Genomic DNA, 21,055 nt, shown 5'->3' on the forward strand with positions numbered 1-21,055 from the left:
TTGTTTGTTTTGCAGCAGCAGCAGCAGCAGGCGGCTGCGCCTTGCAGAAGGGCAGCCTGGCAGGTATTCTCTGTCAATAAAAGTTTGCTTGAACTTGTGTATCTCGTGGATATTTGTACCAGCTACCCTAACAATCACCATTCGTTATGCTCTTATTGAAAAAAGATTCCTTAAGTAATTTAAAAAAAAATATTTTGTTTGAAAATAAATGTTTGTGTGTTTGATTTGTGTATTTGTGTGAGATGTGACATGTGACCCATGTCACACCATCCTCCCAACTAGTCTTTCATCCCCTGCCCCCATCAGTTTGCTTCTATCCCTTTCCTTCCCCTTGGCATTTAAGTCTGGGCAGTTGAGTGTACTTGTTGGGTCCAGTTCTTTACTATTTTCTTCAAGCCCACTCTGACCCAGTTTTCCCTCCCTCACCCCATGGAAATTGATCTTGTGAAAATCTTCAATGGTTTATACATTGCTAAATTCACTGGTCAGATCTCAATCTTCCCCTTCCTGGTTCTACCAATAATCTTCCACTTTGTCGATTGCTTACTTCTTGAACAGCCATTTTCTCTTATAGTCCGTGACAGGGTCTCTCTAAGTTTTCCAATTATCAAGTGAGTTTCTCCTCATGTTTTTATTACTCCTTTCATCATGACCTTTAATACTGAAGTAACTCAGCAATCAGTTTTTAACCTTCCTGTGTTTCCTATATATAAAGTACATGACTAATATTGAGTTTGGGGGTTATAAACACTATCTAAATATTAAAACACCTTTATTTATGTCTTCAGAACAGACCTCAGTTACAAATTCCAGACTCATATGCAACTGTCTTGCTCATATTTCCACAATGATATATAATAGCAACTCAACATGACTAAAATCTTATTTTAGCTTTCATATCTTCTGAAGAGAGCTTTGTAGTCTAAAGAAAATTATATCTTATTCTTCCACTTGCATAGATAAAATTAAGTTATATATATATATATATATATATATATATATATATATATATATATAATGTGTGTGTGTGTGTGTCAGAGAAATTATTATAACCAGCAATTTTCATAACCAGTAAGTCAAATAATTCTGTGGACTTTTCTTCCAACCATGTGCCTGTAAGTCAACTACTTTCTATGATCTTGATTTCTGCTGTCAAATCAAAGAACAAAATTATCTTTCAATAAGATTAATGTCATAGGTTTTTATAGTGACCTTTCTATCTCTAAAATACATACTACCCATAACCATTTTAAAATTGCTTTCTTTATTAATCTTCTTATATTTACATATACATATTATATATCTATACACACATACATATATAAGTGTGTATAGATATATAATGTGTACATTATATATCTATATGATATGTACATAATATCTACCTTATAAATCTATATGTGTATAGATATATAACATACATATGAACTGTCATAAATGGAATCATATTCTGTAATATATATATAGTCCTACATATGTATGTGTGTATAAAGAATCCAATTTGTATTGCTTTTATGATTCTGCTTCTTCCATTGTGTATATAATTTAAATTTAAATTCAATGAATAGTATAAAATGGAATTTGTATTGCATTTAAAAAGACATGACAAATATTATCCCTCTTAAATTATTTACATGAAATTGAGTGATGTTAGATTATTCTTAATTTATAAATGAAGTTTAGGAATCGGTGATATTAAATTTTATTTTCTGACCTTTACAAATGTCCAACAGAAGTAATGTAATTTATTAGTTTTCTATTCTTTTATTCATTGGTTTTGGAGGAGTGGAACTTTTCTCTTTTCCATTTTAAGGTATATATAGTTCCAATGAAGATGCACACGGAGTAAAGAATCCACTGTGGCAGGATTAAGACATGATAAGTGAATTCCACAACAATAGGAAACTCTGCTTCTGGATCCAAGGGAACGAATCAGCCCTCTCTCTTTAAAATTGGTGTGCTATAGTTATACCTAATAGTCCCTAATAGTGGGACTCATTGTTACACACTCATACATGCATAAAATAGAACAATATAATCTGGTCTTCCAAACTATATTATAAGCATCTCCCCTTTTTTCTTTGATGTTTGATATTTGAAAAACACTATAAATTCTGAAATATCTTAAGCCACCAGATGTTTTGAGTAGATACAGCACTAAATATGTTCCACAATTAAATTTGTTTTCCTTTCCCATTTACTTCAACACCAGTGCTGCATGAATGAGGATAAGCCTTTCGACCACATGACGGATTTCTACTTGAGACAGGGTACAGATATTTACATATATTTTAAAGATAATTTCTCTCAGGGATACATTTAAATGCTATAATGCAATCTTCTATACAGGTGGTCTTAAACAATTTATATTAAGATAATTTTTATTGATGAAGGGGATAACATATTGGTCCTAGAATAAAGATCACATAAGCAGACTGATCTGAGTATTAAAAGCTTCTCATAAGGCACATTTGGCACTCAAAACTTAATTAGGAAGGTATGAAGTATTCAAAAACTAGAAAATTTGTTATTAATTTAAAATGGTATTTTATTTTATTCTGAAAATCTGGCAATACTAAGAGGAATAAAGTGCTTAATATGCAAGAACAAAACACCAAAGCACTGGATAAAAATGCAGGGAATATACTTATAAAAGAATAATTGTTTAGATAAGATAGAGAGTACAACGAGAATATGGTTAAATGTGAAATGTTGAGCTGAAGAAGTCGGCAAGTGGCAAAGCACTTTTCTAGCAGCCATGCATCTCTGTTCAATCACTGAACCTTAATAAACAAAACAATACAAAACAGAACTATAATAGTCAACCACTAAATATGTCATGCAAAAAGATGAAACACAAGGTATAAACAGGCTGAAGATGTTTGTAATGCATATAACACCAAAAATTTTGGACATAGTACAGAATACATAGGGGTTATTACAAATGGATGAAATAAATATAAAATAATTCAGCAGAAATGTACATAAAGAATGTGGCCAAAAAAACTGAAAAGAGAAGAAAACTTTTCTACTAATGTCAATACACATGAAAATATTTAATTTCATTTGTAGTGATGATTCAACCTTAAAGAAGAAATTAAAATGTGCTTTCCATTCATCATACTAGGAAAAATTTCAGTCTGACAACCTTGTGTTGGCAGGAATGTGGAATAAAGAGAACATTCACAGAGAGTTGGCAGGTGTGCGAATTGACAAAGTGAAAATATGTAGTAAATTTAAAGATGTTCATATTTTATCACCCAGAAGTAACCAGTCTTCATGAGACACTCCACTGGTACATATTTGAGAATTCCACAAGCAGTGTTATCACTTGGTTTTCATATTCTCAGGAAATATGAAAAAATATTTGGAAAATATAATTGTTCATTGGTAGTTGAATAGATGCATATATCATGATACATTTATATATTGGCATAGCCTTTCTTAATAAAAATCACTGCTGCATGAATTAAAATGAAAAACAAAACCAATATTACTGAAAAATTAAAGGAAGTACACAAAATATATAAAGTGATTTCATTTCTATCAATTTAAATTTAGCCAAATTAATACTAATTAATTCTGTGGATATATACACACTTGGAAAATGATGTAACTTTATAAAGATATTAGAAACATTAAATTCTTATTAGTTTCTACTGTAGGAAATGGGGAGAGAAGCAGAAAATTATGTAGGGAGTATGTGCGTATCCAAAACAAATATGACATGTAAAGATTTAATGATTAGTTGTGCCAACAGAGGAAGGTTTTAAATTGCTTTCTAATTTTGATTATAGCCTGAAAACAGTTTATTATAGAATTTAACAATTTAAGTCCTAATAATTAGTTAATAATACAGGTAAATATCAACTTATTAATCTGTCAAAACTAGTTTAATTTCCTAAGAGGAAAGAATGACAAAACAGAGTGAAATATAAAGCATTTAACAATATGTAAAAATCATAAAATGTTAGCATTTCAAAAAATATGACATTAAAAATAGAGAAAAATGAAAACAGATATTACATAGGTACATAGAAATAAATGATGTATATCTTTCCAAAGAAGTCTAAAATTAAAAATATAAACTTCACAGTTTTAACACAGGGAAAGCAAATAATATAGAATTGTCATGAGAGAAATTTGAATAAGCAATAAATAAATGAAAGTGATCCCTTATAGTGAATTTTTCAAACACATATAAAATCCATACATTATGTGCCTAAGATATAAAACAAAATCTCCCTGTAGAAATAATAGGCAATGAAAAAGAAAGAGGAGAAGACAGGTCAATGATAAATAGGAATGCATATGCATAAGAAAAACCATGAACCAAGGCTTGGGTGTGGCTCAGTGGCAGAGCTCTTATCTGCCATGCAAAGACTCTCTACAATTTCCAGCACCACCCACACAACCCACACACACACACACACACACACAACCCACAATCCTGTGGATATTTCCACCATTAATCTCATAAGCAAGAACTCCAATGAATCATAAAAATCATTTAAAGATATTTCTTAGAAAAATTATCTGAGATAGGCCCAAAAGATATCAATTACCATATAATATGAATTAAAGAAAAAAAACACAACTAATATGGTTGTTTTGGTGGAAGATATATGGATATTAAAATCCATAAAAATTTAATGAATTGGCATAACTACCAAATTTCTTAATTTCATGTTCTAGAACTTTCTACCAGTGGGAATACCATGGATGAAATCTCCAGTACATTAATGACTTTATAAAGCATTATAAATGGTACTGGTTTGACATTCACTTTCTATGCTTTTTATAAAAAATACAACTACAAAACTCTAGAGAATAACACATCCTTAAAGTTTTGTATGTGAATTATAAGAGAGCAAAAATAATCAACACAAAATAATTTCTTAAAGTGCTCATAAATTGGTCACATAATAAAAATATATTACACCAGCTTATTAACCAAACAATTCCTTTTTGATAACTTTCCTTATTGCCATTTTAACATCTTTGTTCCTCAGGCTACAGATCAAAGGGTTTAACATGGGACTCACAAAGATGTAAAATACAACTACAATTTTCCCTTGTTCCACAGATGACTCAGAAGGGGGTCGCAGGTACATACAGAACAAAGTCCCAAAAAAAACTGTGACAGCTGTCAGGTGGGACCCACAGGTAGAGAAGGCCTTCTGCCTGCCCTCAGCAGAGCGGATTCGAAGAATGGCAGCAAAGACGAAAACATAGGAGATGAGGATGATGGTGAGGGAGCAGGTGAGGTTGGACCCAGCCACCACAAACATGGCAGTCTCTTTGACATAGGTATCTGAGCAGGCCAGCACCAGGAGAGGGGGGTCTGCACAATAAAAGTGATTGACCTCATTGGGTCCACAGAAGGACAGACGAAGCATCAGGATGGTCTGGGCCAGACCATTTGCAAAGCCATAAACATAAGTAGCAGCCACAAGAGAGAGACACACACGCCTGGACATCTTGCTACCATATAACAAGGGCTTGCAGATGGCCATGTAGCGGTCATAGGCCATCACTGTGAGCATATAAAAATCTGTGATCACCAGGGCAATGAAAAAGTGGAATTGTATAAAGCAACCAATGAAGGAAATGGTTTTTCTCTTGGACAAGAAGTTAACCAGCATCTGTGGTGTAACAGTGGTGGCATAACAGAGATCTACAAAGGACAGGTGGCTGAGGAAGAAGTACATTGGGGTGTGAAGCTTTGAGTCACTTCTGATTAAGAAAATCATGGTCCCGTTGCCGGTTACTGTGATGAGGTAGATGACCAAGAACAGCACAAAAAGGACAGGCTGCAGCTCTGCTCGATCTGTCAGTCCCAGCAGGATAAACTCAGTCATCACCGTGTGGTTGTTCTTTAACATTCTGTTTTCTCCCTTCAATAAAGGCCTAAAAAATAAAAATGAACCCGGCTTTTGTCATTTATTCATTACCCACCTAATGTCATCTGATATTTCTTCATCAAACTTTAAATCCATATGCAAAAAGAAATCTCAAAGTTAGAGTATGATTAGTGTTCTGAACATCTAAATTTATATGTAACTCTCTCTCTAGATAGACCAACAGACACACATGCATACACACGTTTATGGGAAGGCAGTCATATTTTTAATTGGATTTCTTTCAAGAATTTTCACATTTGAAGAGCTTCCTTCTTTATGTAAGTGTTAATATATTTGTGCATTTACAATTTCCTTAAAAATAGGAGTAGAAACGTTGATTTTTCTTTCCAAGTAAAATACTTTGTCCTACCAAATATCTTTGGGTGTGCTTTGCAAATTATCAACCATTGAAACTTCCCTAGGTTTCTGCAGCTAAATAAATGTAGGAAAGTGACACTGAGTAGAACATATCCTTACAGAGCCAGGGTCTCTTTTACTGCCCCCTGGAACCAGGGTAGTTTTCAAGAGATTCCTGCAGCCTGTAATGTACATTCATTTACCTAATGTACATTCATTTACCTAATTACCTAATTTCAAGAGATTCCTGCAGCCTGTAATGTACATTCATTTACCTCCTAATCAGGAGGCCCTCAGATCACAAAAATCTTCATTTTATGACTTTATACAGGATCTCACTTACAGTGTGTGTTTCCACACATCTTAACAAATAACTGATTGAATGAGAACAAAAGTAATATTAAATGTTTTATGTATGTAGGATATTTTTGAATGCATATGGATATATGTGTGTTGTGTATATACATGTACATATATAAATGTATTCTATGAACAACATGAAATATTAAATGTTCATGTTAGAGTGATGTTTGGGGAAAAAATACGTATCAAATGACACTGCTGGAGCTTTGTGGGAGCCAGTAATGAAAAAAACATTTGAGAAAGAAATCCCCAGATTTAGCACTTCCTCATTGTAACTCTTGCAAAATAGGTAAAAATTTTACACAGCAAATTCAATAAAGCTTTCTTAAAATGTAAGATATATGCATATCACAGTGAAATAATGATAGTAAATAGATAACTGGGAAAGCACTTAAGATATCATGAAGTACATTTCCCAGTATTTGGGCAGAATAAAAGGAACCATGGAAATCATGATGAAAATTTCACATTTTCCCTCCATGATATACACCGACTTATGAGGGTTATAATGGTGTCATACTGGCACTTCTTAATGAATTTCCAAAGATGGAATCAGGTCACTTTATAATTCATCTTTAAAACATGTCATTTAACATAATGAATTATGTTGTCCTGTTCTGCATGTGAGGACTTTGGGCTTATGGGCTGGAGTAATAAGATGCAATTCAAGCTGTCTACTCAATGAAATTCTAAACATTTCAAGTTTTTTAAGCTTATAAGTTCCAACTGAATTTTATAATAAAAATTGCCAGATAGACAAATGTACTTACAGTGCTTGAATATTTTTTTAAAAATATTTTTATTTGTAGATGGTCACAATACCATTATTTAATTTATTTATATGTGATACTGAGGGAACCTCACACATTCTAAGTAAGCACTGTACAACTGAGCCACAACTCCACGCCTTGAATGATATTTTAATGTCTTTATTTCCTGAAATATTAACCAAGATTCAAAAGGCTTGACACTTCCATTCATTTTCTACTATGGGGCAACGTTCCAGTATAAGCCACGGACATTCCATATAATTTAACTGAGAACTTTATAGTAATAGCCTTCACTTTAAGAAAAAGCACACACATCCTAGATGGTTTGAGTCAGGGAATCTCAGAAATAAGCATTTGCAAGGGACATAAGTGGCTCTGGGTGGGCATTCCAGGCTTTGCACTCCTAAAATTCACCTTACCCTGAGGTTCTCTCATGTAAATGCTTCCTGTCATTGCTCTATCCCCCAGAGTGTCTTAAACTATTTGCCTTTGCCTTTGATGCCAGTATTGTCTCCTTGGAATATGGTCATGTTGAATTTGAGTGAGAAAAATAAGTAGAGAGAAGGCACCTTCATGAAATGCTTCTTTTAGTTCATTTTAATACTATAAATTATAAACCTAAACGTTGTCATATCTCAACCAAAAGAGTAAAGAAACATGATGATAGACAACAGATATAGACAATATAATGAACTCAAAAAAGTAAGGATAAGAATGATTTAATCCAAGTCCCCATTTTGCTTCTTCTGAAGCAAGCTTGATTAATCAATGAGGGACAGCAGAGCGTTCCAATTATTGAATCTCGAAACCCTATGTCCTGGGTGGAAATCCCAGTTCCTCTAATTTCTAGTTGTGTGGCCTGGGGCATATAATTAATCTCTCTGCGTCTCAATTTTCTCATTCATAAAGTTTGGTTGATAAGAGCAAGTGCTTCCATGTGAAGACGTTAATTCAGAGAAGTTTTTAAAAGTATTTTTGGCATATGGTAAGCACTTAGAAAGTTGAAGCTACTATTATGGTAAAAGATGCAGACCTTGCCTAGAACACAATTCAAACAGGAAAAGAAGAGATTTTCAGGGGCAAGAATTCTCTTTAATTTGGGGCTGTAAGCACAGGGGCACCTAGTGAAATGCTTTCCCGACTGTAAGTATCAACAATTATTGATGGATTTAATGTTCTCATTGGCCTAGTCTCTTTCCGTTACATAAACACCACTCCACTGTTCATTTATTTATAACTAATTTACTTTAAGAAAACTAGTAACATTTTAAAATATCATTTGCTTTCATCAGATTAGGATTCACTTCAACTAAAATTAATTGGCTAAAAAAATTATTTATGGTTTCAAAAGATTTAAAAAGATTTATCTAAACCTACCTCAGAAGGGATGGTGATTTCACAATGATAGCATCAACACTAACAACATGAGGTGTTTATAACACAATGGTCTTAGAGGGACCAATTCCCCATGATCCAATTATTCCTCACAGTAAGTTATTTGGATTATTTTTAAAAAATCACAATCCTCCTATTCTTAAAATAATAATCTCATTAAAATTTGAGTTTTGCCTTGGGCGTGGTGGCTCATACCTATAATCCCAGTAGCTAGAAGGCTGAGGTGGGAGGAGAGTAAGTTCAAAGCTAACCTCAGCAATAGTGAGGCACTAAGAAACTCAGTGAGATCCTGTCTCTAAATAAAATACAAAATAGGGCTGGGGATGTGGCTCAGTTATCAAATACAAAAAAAAGAAAGAAAAGAAAATTGAATTTTTCTAAGTCTCCACTTTTATTAGAGAATCAAATCAACCAGGAATGATGAAACAGAGATTCTTTATATACATTAGTTAATGCTAAATAAATATCTTCTGACTCGGGGACATACTGAGTTCTCTTATTTACAACTTGTAAAATAGGATAGGTTGTGGTAAAATAAAATGGAGTTGGGAAAATATTGGAAGATCAATGAACTTTTTTTTAACTTGGAATATTGCCTTACTGATTTTGAACCTTGCACCTTCATCTTTTCAATAGAAATGATAATTCATAGCTGTAGGAACACCATGTATACATAGATAACAGAGGTGTGCTGGGACTCTTTGCCACTCTACTACCATCCCCCATTGCATGGTAGTTTTTCTCCACCTTTTTTCCCCCTTCATCATGTGCTATATACCACATTGACGGAGCTCCTGAGATATTTAATTTAAAACTGACGTTAGCCATTGGGAAGATTCAGATAAAGATTAGAGGGAGAGAGTGAGATGAAGCTCCACTCTTTTTTCATTTCCTTCCTGTTTCCCATTAATCCAGACAGAGTTGCTGAGGTTGTGTTTGGGGGAAGAAGGCAGCAAGGGATTTGATCCCTGGCTTCAACTCTGGATGGGCTGGGGTGACATTGCTCTATCAGGTCTGAGCATAGAAATTTTTTTTCTGCCCTTAGCCTCTGTTCTTCATATATCTTGAATAATGTCTTTATGTTATATTTTCTAATTTTTATTAGATTCCTTTAAACTTAACCATTGGTGCAGAATTTTATTTTAATCTGTGCCTCTGTTCAAGGTCAGAGGTATACACAACAGTTTATTATTAGATATATGTTCCAATAAAGGTACAAAAAGGTATAATAACAACAATTTTTTTGTTGAATCATTTAAACATCTCTGGCTTCACCATTTTTGGAGTTTTAAGAGCCATTGAATCTCCATCTTGATGGATTCTTACTCAGTTGAGGATTTCAGATGGAAATAAGATATAATTTGGGAGAGCATTGCACTGCAGGTAAATTTGAACTTGAAAATGTGGCATAGAAATGTTGTCCTGTTTCTTCTCTGAATTGATTTGTAAGAGACTCATCCTATAGGCAAAGACTGAAGGTTAAAACCTGGAAAAAGCATACCATTCACATGGGACTCATAAACAAGCATGGGTAGCTATTCTCATATCAGATAAAGTGGTCTTTACCTACAAAGTTAATTTGAAGAGGCAAAGAAGGTCACTTCATACTACTTAAGGGAATCGTACACCAACAAGATATAATGATTATAAATATTTATGCCCCCCAAAATGTACTCTCTCTCTCTCTCTCTCTATATATATATATAGAGAGAGAATTTGTTTGATACACACACACACACACACACATATATATGTGTGTGTGTGTGTGTGTGTGTGTGTGTGTATCAAACAAATTCTCAATATTAAGAATCAAGTAGATGACAATATAATAGTACTGGGTGATTTTAACATACTTCTCTCACCTCTGGTTGCCTTATTCAAACATAAACTAATTAAGGATTCTACAGAACTAGAATATACAATTAATAATTTGGACCTAACATATGTATATTGAATACTTCACCCAATAACAACTTAATTCACTTTCTTGTCTGTAGAACATGGATTATTTTCTAAAATAGAACATATTTTAGATCAAAAAGAAATTCTTATTCAAAATAAACAAGAGGAGTGATACAATATATCAAATTCTCTGAGACATTACAAATGTAGTTCTAAGAGGAAAGCCACAGCATTGAGCTCATACATTAAAATAATAGAAAGATACCAAATAAATAATATAACATTACATCTCAAGGCCCTAGAAAAAGAAAACCAATCAACACTCAACTCAGCAGAATACCAGAAATAATTAAAATGAGAGCTGAAATCAATAAACTCAAGAATTAAAAAGAAAAATACAAAACAAAAGAAAAAAGAGTTGATTTTTTTTGAAATGATAAACAAAACTGATAAACCCTTAGCCAATATAAATACAATAAAGAGAAAAATTCTAAAATTACCAAAATTCAAGAAGAAAAAAGGAAATATCACTACAGGCACTGAAATCCAGGGGCTCATCAGAAACTATCTTAAAAATTTATACTCCAATAAACTAGAAAATCTTGATGATATGGACAAATTCCTGGAGTCATGTGACCTACCCAAATTCAACCAGGAGGATATAGAAGACTTAAGCAGATCAATATCAAATAATGAAATTGAAGCAACTATCAAAAGCCTTCCATCAAAGAAAAGCCCAGAACAGGTGTATTCTTAGCTGAGTTCTACCAGACCATTAAAGAAGAGTTAATACCAACTCTCCTCAAATTACTTCATGAAATAGAAAATGAAGAAACGTTACAAAACTCATTTTCTACAGAAGGGTAATGGGATGACCCTGGCTTCCTCCTTCCTTTTGCAGGACCCTGAAGAACTTCTATTTTGATCATTTTAAGAGGAGGATTCTTAGGATGGATAGGTAGGTATCTTCAATATCTCTTTATAATTTTACATCTCTATTTACCTTACTAAGGTAGGTACATGGCAAATGTAGGAAAAAGATGCCAATGTATCCTGATAAACCATCCACTCCAAAATCATTCAGTCTTCTGCCTTAATCTTTTTTATCTTCCCTGGTACTCCCTTTTACCTTTTCATATACTCCAGAAACATATGAGTCCCCTTGATTTCCTCCTCCCCTTGCTTCCTCTCCCATTGTGAAAAATCATCTTTGGGATGTTTTAAATATCTCAAGAATCAATTTCTTTTACAATCAAAAGAAAAAGAAACAAATAAATTGCTCCCAACTGAAAAGAACACTGAAGAGATTGGTAATTATGTCTATGAAAATATTGAGAAACACTCTTTCTTAAAATTTCACTGAATTTTAGTAATTAATTTACTTAATAGAAATTTCAACTTTGGGAGTGCATGAAAGTGTCTGAAAAAGGAACGCAAATGATAAGTCTGGCTACATCTTATCTCATGAGCCACTTTCGACTTAGAAGTTGACCACAGCAATCTTATTTTTTTAAAATTTTTTTTAAATTTTTATTGGTTGTTCAAAACATTACAAAGCTCATGCAATCTTTTTTCTTGACAATCACAATTTCATTGAATACCTTTCTTGAGTTTTCTGTGTAGAAATGTTTTTGAATATATTCACATTTTTCATATTTGGACAACTTAGTTTTCCTGAAACATTTTGATTTGAAATTTAGCTTTTTCTGTGAATTTAAAACATATTTACTTTCTCCAACTTAGATATTCTCACATATAAAAAATAAATTGTAGCATCTTCATTATAGAGATCATTATGCACTACATTTGAACTTTCACCATTCCAATAACCCAACAAGGCAGAAATGAATCTTCAGAATGACACAATGAAGACATAGGCAGTATATTTGCCCACCTGAACAAGTGAATCTGTTCATTCTTTGTATATTTGTGACAAATTGGCATATCAATATTTTGGATGTTTTTGCTGGGTATGGTGTCACACGTCTTCCATCCTAATGGACTCTGGTGTCAAGGCAAGAACATTACAAGTTCAAGGCTAACCTCAGCAACTTAGTGAGATCTCAAAGTACAAAATAAAAAAGCACTGGGGATGTGGCTCAGTGTTAATGCACCCCTGGGTTAATGCAGGCAGTATTTTTGTCCAATTGGACAGTGCATTTGTTTATTTATTTTTTCATGTTTATGGCAACTGGTGTATAAATGTTATGGATGTTTCTTCTTATAGTTTAGAAAAATGTCACAATGCCAGAACAACTTCAATTATTGTGTCAACTGGGTCCTCATATTAAGACACAATTACATAATTTTATTAATGCCAGTAGTAGCAGTGAATGGAGTTAAGGAGAGAAAGATTGTCTTAGTCATATGAAAGATACAAAATAATTATGGCATTATTATTACTTCATAATAATAGTATTATTATGAATCTGGCTCAGAAACACTATGACTTTAATCTGCTTCCAAATATAAATGTGGAGAAAATATATACATTTACATGTTACTACAATCATAAACACATCTTTATATGAACAACCCGTGCAAAGAGTACATATTTATGTAATAAATATACTAATTACTAGTTACACTTATTTTATCTAAATTAATTATCATCACTTGGTTGTTCACTCAGTAACCCTTCAGTAACTGGGCACCTAAACTTTGTGCAAATTCTCACAGAGGTTCAGTATGAAATCACATTATTTTTCACTTAATTTTAAGTATATAAAACAGTGATATTAATTATAGGCAGAATGTTTTACAACAGATCTTGGAAAAGTAATCATCTTGCAATTAAAATTTTATACACATTGGGCAGGACATCCTCATGCCTCCAATTTACAGTCATTGGGGCTTCCCTTGTCTTTTGTGTTTCTATGTAATTGACCCTTAAATATATGCTATACAGGGAGACACAGGATTTGACCTTCTATAACTGGATTCATCCATGTTGTCTTATAGAGAAGACTCACCTTGTTTTTAAGGAAAACAATAATCCACTGTATTATATACCATATTTACTTAACCACTCATTCACTAGTGGTCGCTTGTGTTGTCTACATTTCTTGGCTATTGTCAATAATGATGCCATGACTATGAAAATAATGACCCTGATTTCAATTTCTTTGAACATAAATAGAGAAATATAACATATGACAGTTCTCTCTTTGTTTAATTTTTGGGGAGCCCCCATGCATTTTCTATAGCTATTGTACCATTTTACTTTCCCACCCACTGTGTACAAGACTTCAAATTTCTCCACACTCCCTCAATTTATAATCTCACATGTCAATGTGCACTGTCTGTAAAGAAAATACAGTAATATCAGGGGAACTACCAATACTGAAAATATCAGTCAAATAAACTGAACGTCTTAAGTTTATTTCAATCAAATCACAGCTACTAATAAAGTAGTTATCTGTGGATATTTGCCAAAGCTTTAAGGAGACAATGTTCATCTTGAGCAAGGCTATTTAAGTTTATATTTCTTACCTATGCAAGAACAAAAATGCTTGACAGTTTATGTTGAGGAATTGTGGAGTATATCTCTTTAGTGAGTCCTCATATCCTCTGCTCCATGACATATTTTGTTCTTGCCCCAGTTTCCCTGTTTCAGTGTCTGCACACATTTTGACTCAGCCTGTTTTTCCTCACTTCTCCCCTGGCAGTTGAGCCACCCTCCGATCATGAAGATTATGAAGCCATCAGACATGGAAGAAAATGGGACCATTCCTCTTTGCCACTCATTCTTTCTCTGTTTGCTACTTTAATACTGTGTATGACACATATGAACAGAGTGTTAAAATACGATGTGTGATTGTTTTAACATAAATTGAATTTATAGAGAGTGCTCACATTCCACAGTATTTTTGAGACCCTGAGTTCATCCCCACATTCATAAAGAAGTCTCTTGAAAGAATGAAGTGGAGCCAGGGTGAATGGAGGTGAATTTATTTCCAACTGCCCTCAGAAATCATCAGACACTAGGATTTGATGATTCAAAACAGAGAAGAAAAAACAGGATTTTATGAAAAACAATTTTCCTAAGAAACTTTTGATATCCTTTTATTCAGGTTATATAAGAAAAGCTTGAATATGAAATGATTATTGTATAAAACACAGACATCAGTTGGTCTTGGTTCATGGAGTAGCTACATCTTGGGCAGAGATGCATGGACAGATTGTCCCAAAGATACTGTGACCACTATCGATGAGAATCACAGGTAAAGAAGGCTTGAGCTTCTGCTCTGCAGAATTCATCTTCAAGATAACAGAGACGTGGAGAAGGAAGCGAGAATCATTGTGAGGCAGTTCAGCTCACCAGCACTGGCCAAAGACAAAAGGTCAAACTCACTGACATGTGGGTAAGATCAAGAGAGTTTCAGGAGGAGTGACAGGTCACAGAAAACTGACTGATTACCTTGAGTGGCAGGAAAAAACTGGAACCTAAATCCTTTGTGAGTGGCATCCTTCAGAAAGCCTCAGGATATGTGAACCACACATGGAATAAAGAGGTGGGCAGAAACTTAACTGACATCGTGTGAAGATAAAACTATGATTAGTTGGGTTTTATGATTTGTTTCTAGATTTAAATAGCTTAACAACTGAAATCAGAAAAATAATTTAATAACATAGGTAAAATGTTGACTCAAGCATATATCAAAAGCAATCTAATTTCCTCAGACCAATCAATGGAATGTAAATTGAAGAATAAATAAGTTAAGAATATGAAAAACAATAGAATTTTACAATTTAACAAGATGACTTTAAAAGTATAAAATCAAAAAGTAAATCTTTTATGTACATAGTACATATTAAAACATGTGAAAAGAAAACATTTATATCTTTAAGAAAACTTTCCAAAAGAAATATGAAAAAATATATTAAAACAGGAAGAGCAAAGGAAAGTTATTTTCTCATAAGATAAATTTAACTATGATATAAACAAAGAAACTGTTATCCATAATGCATTTTACACAAATATATCCATATATTTACATAGTTGAAAGATGAACTATAATCTGTTTATTTATAATGATCATGAACTAGTTGAAAAGAGGTTCATTATTGATAAGAATGCAAACTTGTAACAAAAACAAAACCCTTGTAAGGTAAATTTGATATTTCCTTCAAGCATCTCATGTAAGAGTATATCATTGGGTTAGTAATAGCATTTGAAAGACATACCATAGAGGAATAAACTTTGATACCTCCCAAAGGTTTTTATTATCACATAATTTTTATAAAGGATAGAGGAAACTTCCCAATATTGTAGACAAGTATATGGAAAACATTTGGAGGAAAGTCAGGCTACAAAAATCCAATGAGCTATCATTTCAATAGCATCTGATAATTTCAATTTTATAACAGTATCAGTATGAATACTAAGGATAGAATTATCTGCTCTTCATTAATTTTATAGAATAACAGCAATACCTCTGTTCCAGTCATTCATTTATTTATTCTTTATTAAAGATCCACTGAAAACTTTAAACCCTAAATAACTAACACATAACTGTGAGTCATATATGTTAATTATAAATGCCAAAAAGTAAAAATCACAGAAAGCAAATTGTTAAGTTAAGCAGATCATAATTTATTCAGATAACAAGGATATCTTTGCACATTTGTGACCATGTCAGGCTTACTATGCAAACAATTCCTTCTTGATAACTTTCCTTATTGCCATTTTAACATCTTTGTTCCTCAGGCTGTAGATCACAGGGTTTAACATAGGACTCACAAAGACATAAAACACAGCCATAATTTTCCCCTGTTCTATAGAGGCCTCAGGTACATGCAGAACAATGTTCCATAAAACACTGTGACCGCCGTCAGGTGGGACCCACAGGTAGAGAAGGCCTTCTGCCTGCCCTCAAAAGAACGGATTCGAAGAATGGCAGCAAAGATGAAAACATAGGAGATGAGGATGATGGTGAGGGAGCAGGTGAGGTTGGACCCAGCTACCACAAACATGGCAGTCTCTTTGACATAGGTATCTGAACAGGCCAGCAGCACCAGGAGATGGGGGTCTGCACAATAAAAGTGATTGACCTCCTTGGGTCCACAGAAGGACAGACGAAGCATCAGGATGGTCTGGGCCAGACCATTTGCAAAGCCATAAACATAAGTAGCAGCCACAAGAGAGAGACACACACGCCTGGACATCTTGCTACCATATAACAAGGGCTTGCAGATGGCCATGTAGCGGTCATAGCCCATCACTGCAAGAATATAATAATCTGTGATCACCAGGACAATAAGAAAGTGAAACTGTATAAAGCAGCCAATGAAGGAAATGGTTTTGCTCTTAGACAAGAAGTTAACCAGCATCTGAGGGGCAACAGTGGTGGCATAACAGAGATCCAGAAAGGACAGGTGGCTTTGGAAGCAGATCGATTTCACAATGACAGCAACAATATGAAGAAAAATGAAAAACTTATACCAGAATCGTCTCATATACCAAATCCCCAAGGCTCAATTATTTCTTGCAAAAATTTGTACAAATTGGGAGCAACCTCCACCTTTCTGTTATGAACAGCCTGAAATCACAGAGGACACGAGTTTTATTCCTGCAGCTAGGGAATCAAGTCTCCCAGAAATGATGAAGCAATGGGACTCTGTATTTATTTTAGCCAATACTGAATTAACTAGTAGTCTGAATATTTTCCGACCTAGAGAAATATGAAATTCTCTTGTTCACCCCCTATAAAATAGAATAATGCATGGGAGGAGAAACTTTGGGTTTCAGGTAAATATTGGAAGATCAAATTAATTGTCTTGAACTATTTCCTGCTTTTGAGCCCTGTACCTTTAACTTTTTAAATAGGAACAGGAATTCTCAGCTGAAGAAACATTGTGTATTTACAGATCACGCTGGCGGACGGGGGACTCCCTCTTTGCCACCTTACTCCCATCCAAATGCATTGTCATTTTTTTCTGTATCATTTTTAATCCCCACCTGGAGTTCCTTTGGTGTTTGGTTGAAAACTGATTTTTGATGAACCAAACAAACCAGTAAGAATCAGATGTGAAGAGAAGAGAGAAGCTGCTCCATTTCTTTTTCACTTCCTCCTGTTTTTCCTTAAGAATGTGCAGGTGTATAAATATATTGAAAAAATTTGAAAATCAAATCCTTTCATTATGCTTTAGCTAGTGCTATGTCAAGGCATGGTTCATTATATACTGCATAGACAAGTGAACTCTGAATTCTTATAAGAGTATTTTGTTTTTGTTTGTTTTGTTGTTGTTGTTGCTTTTATGTTCCAAGATTTTATTAGGTTACTCCACCTACAGAAACAGATTCTGTATCTGTTTCAAAACACTTGGTCACAAAGTGTAGTATTTTATTTTGTTTTTTTCAGATGCCATAGAATGAATTTTCTAAAATGTGGCATATCATTAAGATGTCATTGTTAATGATATCTGTACCTCTTTGGATAATTTTTACCTCAAAGAAAATTCCTATTTGTATTTTAAATTTATTTTACCCTTTGATGACTTCTAGGACTCTCGTGAGTGTAGAAGGGAGGCGTATGGTCTGCACCCAGGATCTTATGCCGCTCTCTGTTCTCTGATCTGCCTGGTTGCTGTCTGCTCTGCCGTCATCCAGCACCCCAGGGTCACCTCAAGTTGATTTCTCCCTCCTGGCAGACACAGCTTGCTTATATTTTGACTGACCCAGTTGCACCTCAGATTTTACAGAGATTTCAGACCTCCTTTGGACCTGTGCCTTATCTCTGTTCAGAACTGACTGAGAAGTCTGCTGGGAGGACTTAATGTCACTTGCATAACACATTCAAGTCACGAGCTCTCCACTATTGTCATGCTTCTTCGTGAAATTTGAAAATTTTGGAAATTTGGAGATAGGAGCACCATCCATGACACACGGGGTCTAAAGAAACTGCTTATGTAACCTGCTCCCACTTGGATTTAAGTATTAACTTATTAAATAAGCAGAGCTCAAAAATTACTTTGCTTTAGATACCAATAAACTGATTGAGAGTCAAAGCACAGGGCAGGGAGGGTGGGAAAACTTGCCTTTGAGAGACCTTCTAAGGCCATGAGTCATCTTTATTTTAACTCTCTGCTCATTAGTATATCCATCCTGAAGAGCCAGTCTTGGGGTTTTTAAGTTTTTCTCTGTCATATTCTATACTTGTATATCAAACAAGAGAAAGATTATCTTAGTCATATGAAGGATAACAAGATTATTTTGGAATTATCATGTTACTCTGTAGACTTTTATTAACAATCTGTCCCCAAAATACTAAAGCTTTGTTAAAATTTCAATTATAAATATATAGTAAATATTATATGAATTGGTATATCTGTGGAATTATAAACAAATCTTTGTACAAAGTCTGCATGAATAATCAACACATATATTCAAAATACACTAACTACTAGTGAAGCTAAATTTGTTCAAACTAGCAACCATCATTTAATTAGTCATTGAATGCCTGTAATAAACATAAACTGTGCACACAAATTATTGTGCAGATATGCACAGAGGATGTCAAGGTAAAATTAACTTAATGTTTTAGTTTAGAATATAATACTGTTAACTATAGGTAAAATGCTTCACACCATATCTGTAAAAACTGGTCATCTTGCACAACTAAGATTTATACAAGTTGGACAGGGCATGGCCTTTTTACCCTTTCCTCATCTCCTGGAAATCACCTTTCTCCTCTGTGTAGAAATGAGTCTAATCATTGTGGATACATTACATAAGTGGACTGCTCAAGCGTTTGACTCTGTGGCTGGCTAATTTCACTTCATCTAATGTCCCCTCGTTTCACTTATATTGTCACACATAGTATAATCACTTTCTTTTTAAACCCAAATAATAATTCATTATATTTATATTCCACATTTTCTCATCCACTCAGCCACCAGTAGCAGTGGAGTTGTTTCCATAGCTATTGTTAATAAAGTGTGGTAAATGGGAAAAGCAAGATCTTGATCTTCATTATTTTGTACATATATCCAGACAGTAGAACATCTAGACTATAAGCACAATGGCTAGATTATAGCTCTATTTTTTAACTTTTGAGGAACCTCCATGCATTTTTCAAACACAATGCAGCATTTTGCTTTCCCACCCACCATGTAGAGGGCTTGTAATTTCTTCACAACCTCATCGACTACACATGTGTACATGGGAGATTGTACATAGATATATTGTTATATTGTTGCCATTAGTCCCAGCCATCTAGATTACATGCAAAGGTTACATTTCAACACTGCTTTCAGAACTTAGTTCTAATATTTTTCTGCTTGCCTCAGTGAGGTGAAGAGGCAGGCCTGAAGTCTTGTTCCGGTCCTTGCACACATTGTGCCTCTGCCTACTCTTCCTCACATCTCCCCTGGCAGTTGAGCCACCCTCTCTCTGATCATGAAGCCATGGGACATGGCTCTTGACATTCAGTCTTCCTCTGTTCCTGCTATTTTTCTACTGGGCTTTACACCCATGATCAGAATGTTAAAAAGTCATGTTTGATTATTTTGAACATAAATGGAATTTATATAGAGTATCCATGTTGCACAAGATCTTTGGGACATGGCATTTATCCCCATATTTGTACAGAAGCCTCTTGGAAGAATGAAGTGGAGCAGACTGACTGGAGATGGATTCAGTTATTTCTGAGTTCTCTCAGAAATCACAAAGCACCATGATTTCATGACTCAAAATAGAGGAATAAAAACAGGTTTTAATGGGAAACAATTTTCCTAAGAAATATTCGGTCTCCTTCTCCTCAGGCTATATATGAAAGACTTGATCATGAAATGAGCATTGTATAAAGCACAGACACCACTTTGTCTTGGTCCATGCAGGAGCTAGATCTGGGGCCCAAATGCATAGACAAGATTATCCCAAAAATACAGAGACCACTATCAATGGGAGAATCATCAGGAGGCAGCTCAGCTCACTACAACTGGTCAAAGCAAAAAGGAAAACTTCAGCAATATGTGGGTCAGACCAGGAGAGTTTCAGGAGGGGTGAAGTGTCACAGAAAACTGACTGATGATTTTGAGTGGCAGGAATAAGCTGGAATGTAAATCCATTGTGAGTGGCATCCTTCATAAAGCCTCATAATATGTGGCCTGCACCAGAAGGATGCTGAGACAGGGAGAATGAAGATAATTGTACATGTTATGATAGCCAGAGAGTCACAGGAGAAAAAAAAGAACACCCTCAAGACCAGCAAAAGAACCAAAATATATCAAGTAACACATTCCTTAATTAAAATGACTGTATTCTCCACCCAGAAATATACCAACATATTAGACACAATGACAGAAGAATAGCAGAAAATTCCAAATTCGAGAAAGATTCCAAAAATATATAAGCATGTGGAG

The 21,055-nt window shown here is 34.2% G+C and overlaps 1 protein-coding gene and 1 pseudogene across 1 annotated transcript; both read right to left on the bottom strand.

Annotated features, from left to right (window-relative positions):
* Nucleotides 1-4,949: 4,949 nt before the first annotated feature.
* Nucleotides 4,950-5,885, bottom strand: LOC143390487 (olfactory receptor 5M5-like). The gene has a single exon (XM_076842869.2). It carries the CDS (start codon nucleotides 5,883-5,885, stop codon nucleotides 4,950-4,952), a length of 936 nt encoding a protein of 311 aa, XP_076698984.2.
* Nucleotides 5,886-16,337: 10,452 nt separating this feature from the next.
* Nucleotides 16,338-17,149, bottom strand: LOC143390488 (olfactory receptor 5M5-like; annotated as a pseudogene).
* Nucleotides 17,150-21,055: the final 3,906 nt, after the last annotated feature.

The sequence above is a fragment of the Callospermophilus lateralis genome, chromosome 2 (genome assembly GCF_048772815.1).
Source record: "Callospermophilus lateralis isolate mCalLat2 chromosome 2, mCalLat2.hap1, whole genome shotgun sequence".
NCBI classification, from domain to species: Eukaryota; Metazoa; Chordata; class Mammalia; order Rodentia; family Sciuridae; genus Callospermophilus; species Callospermophilus lateralis.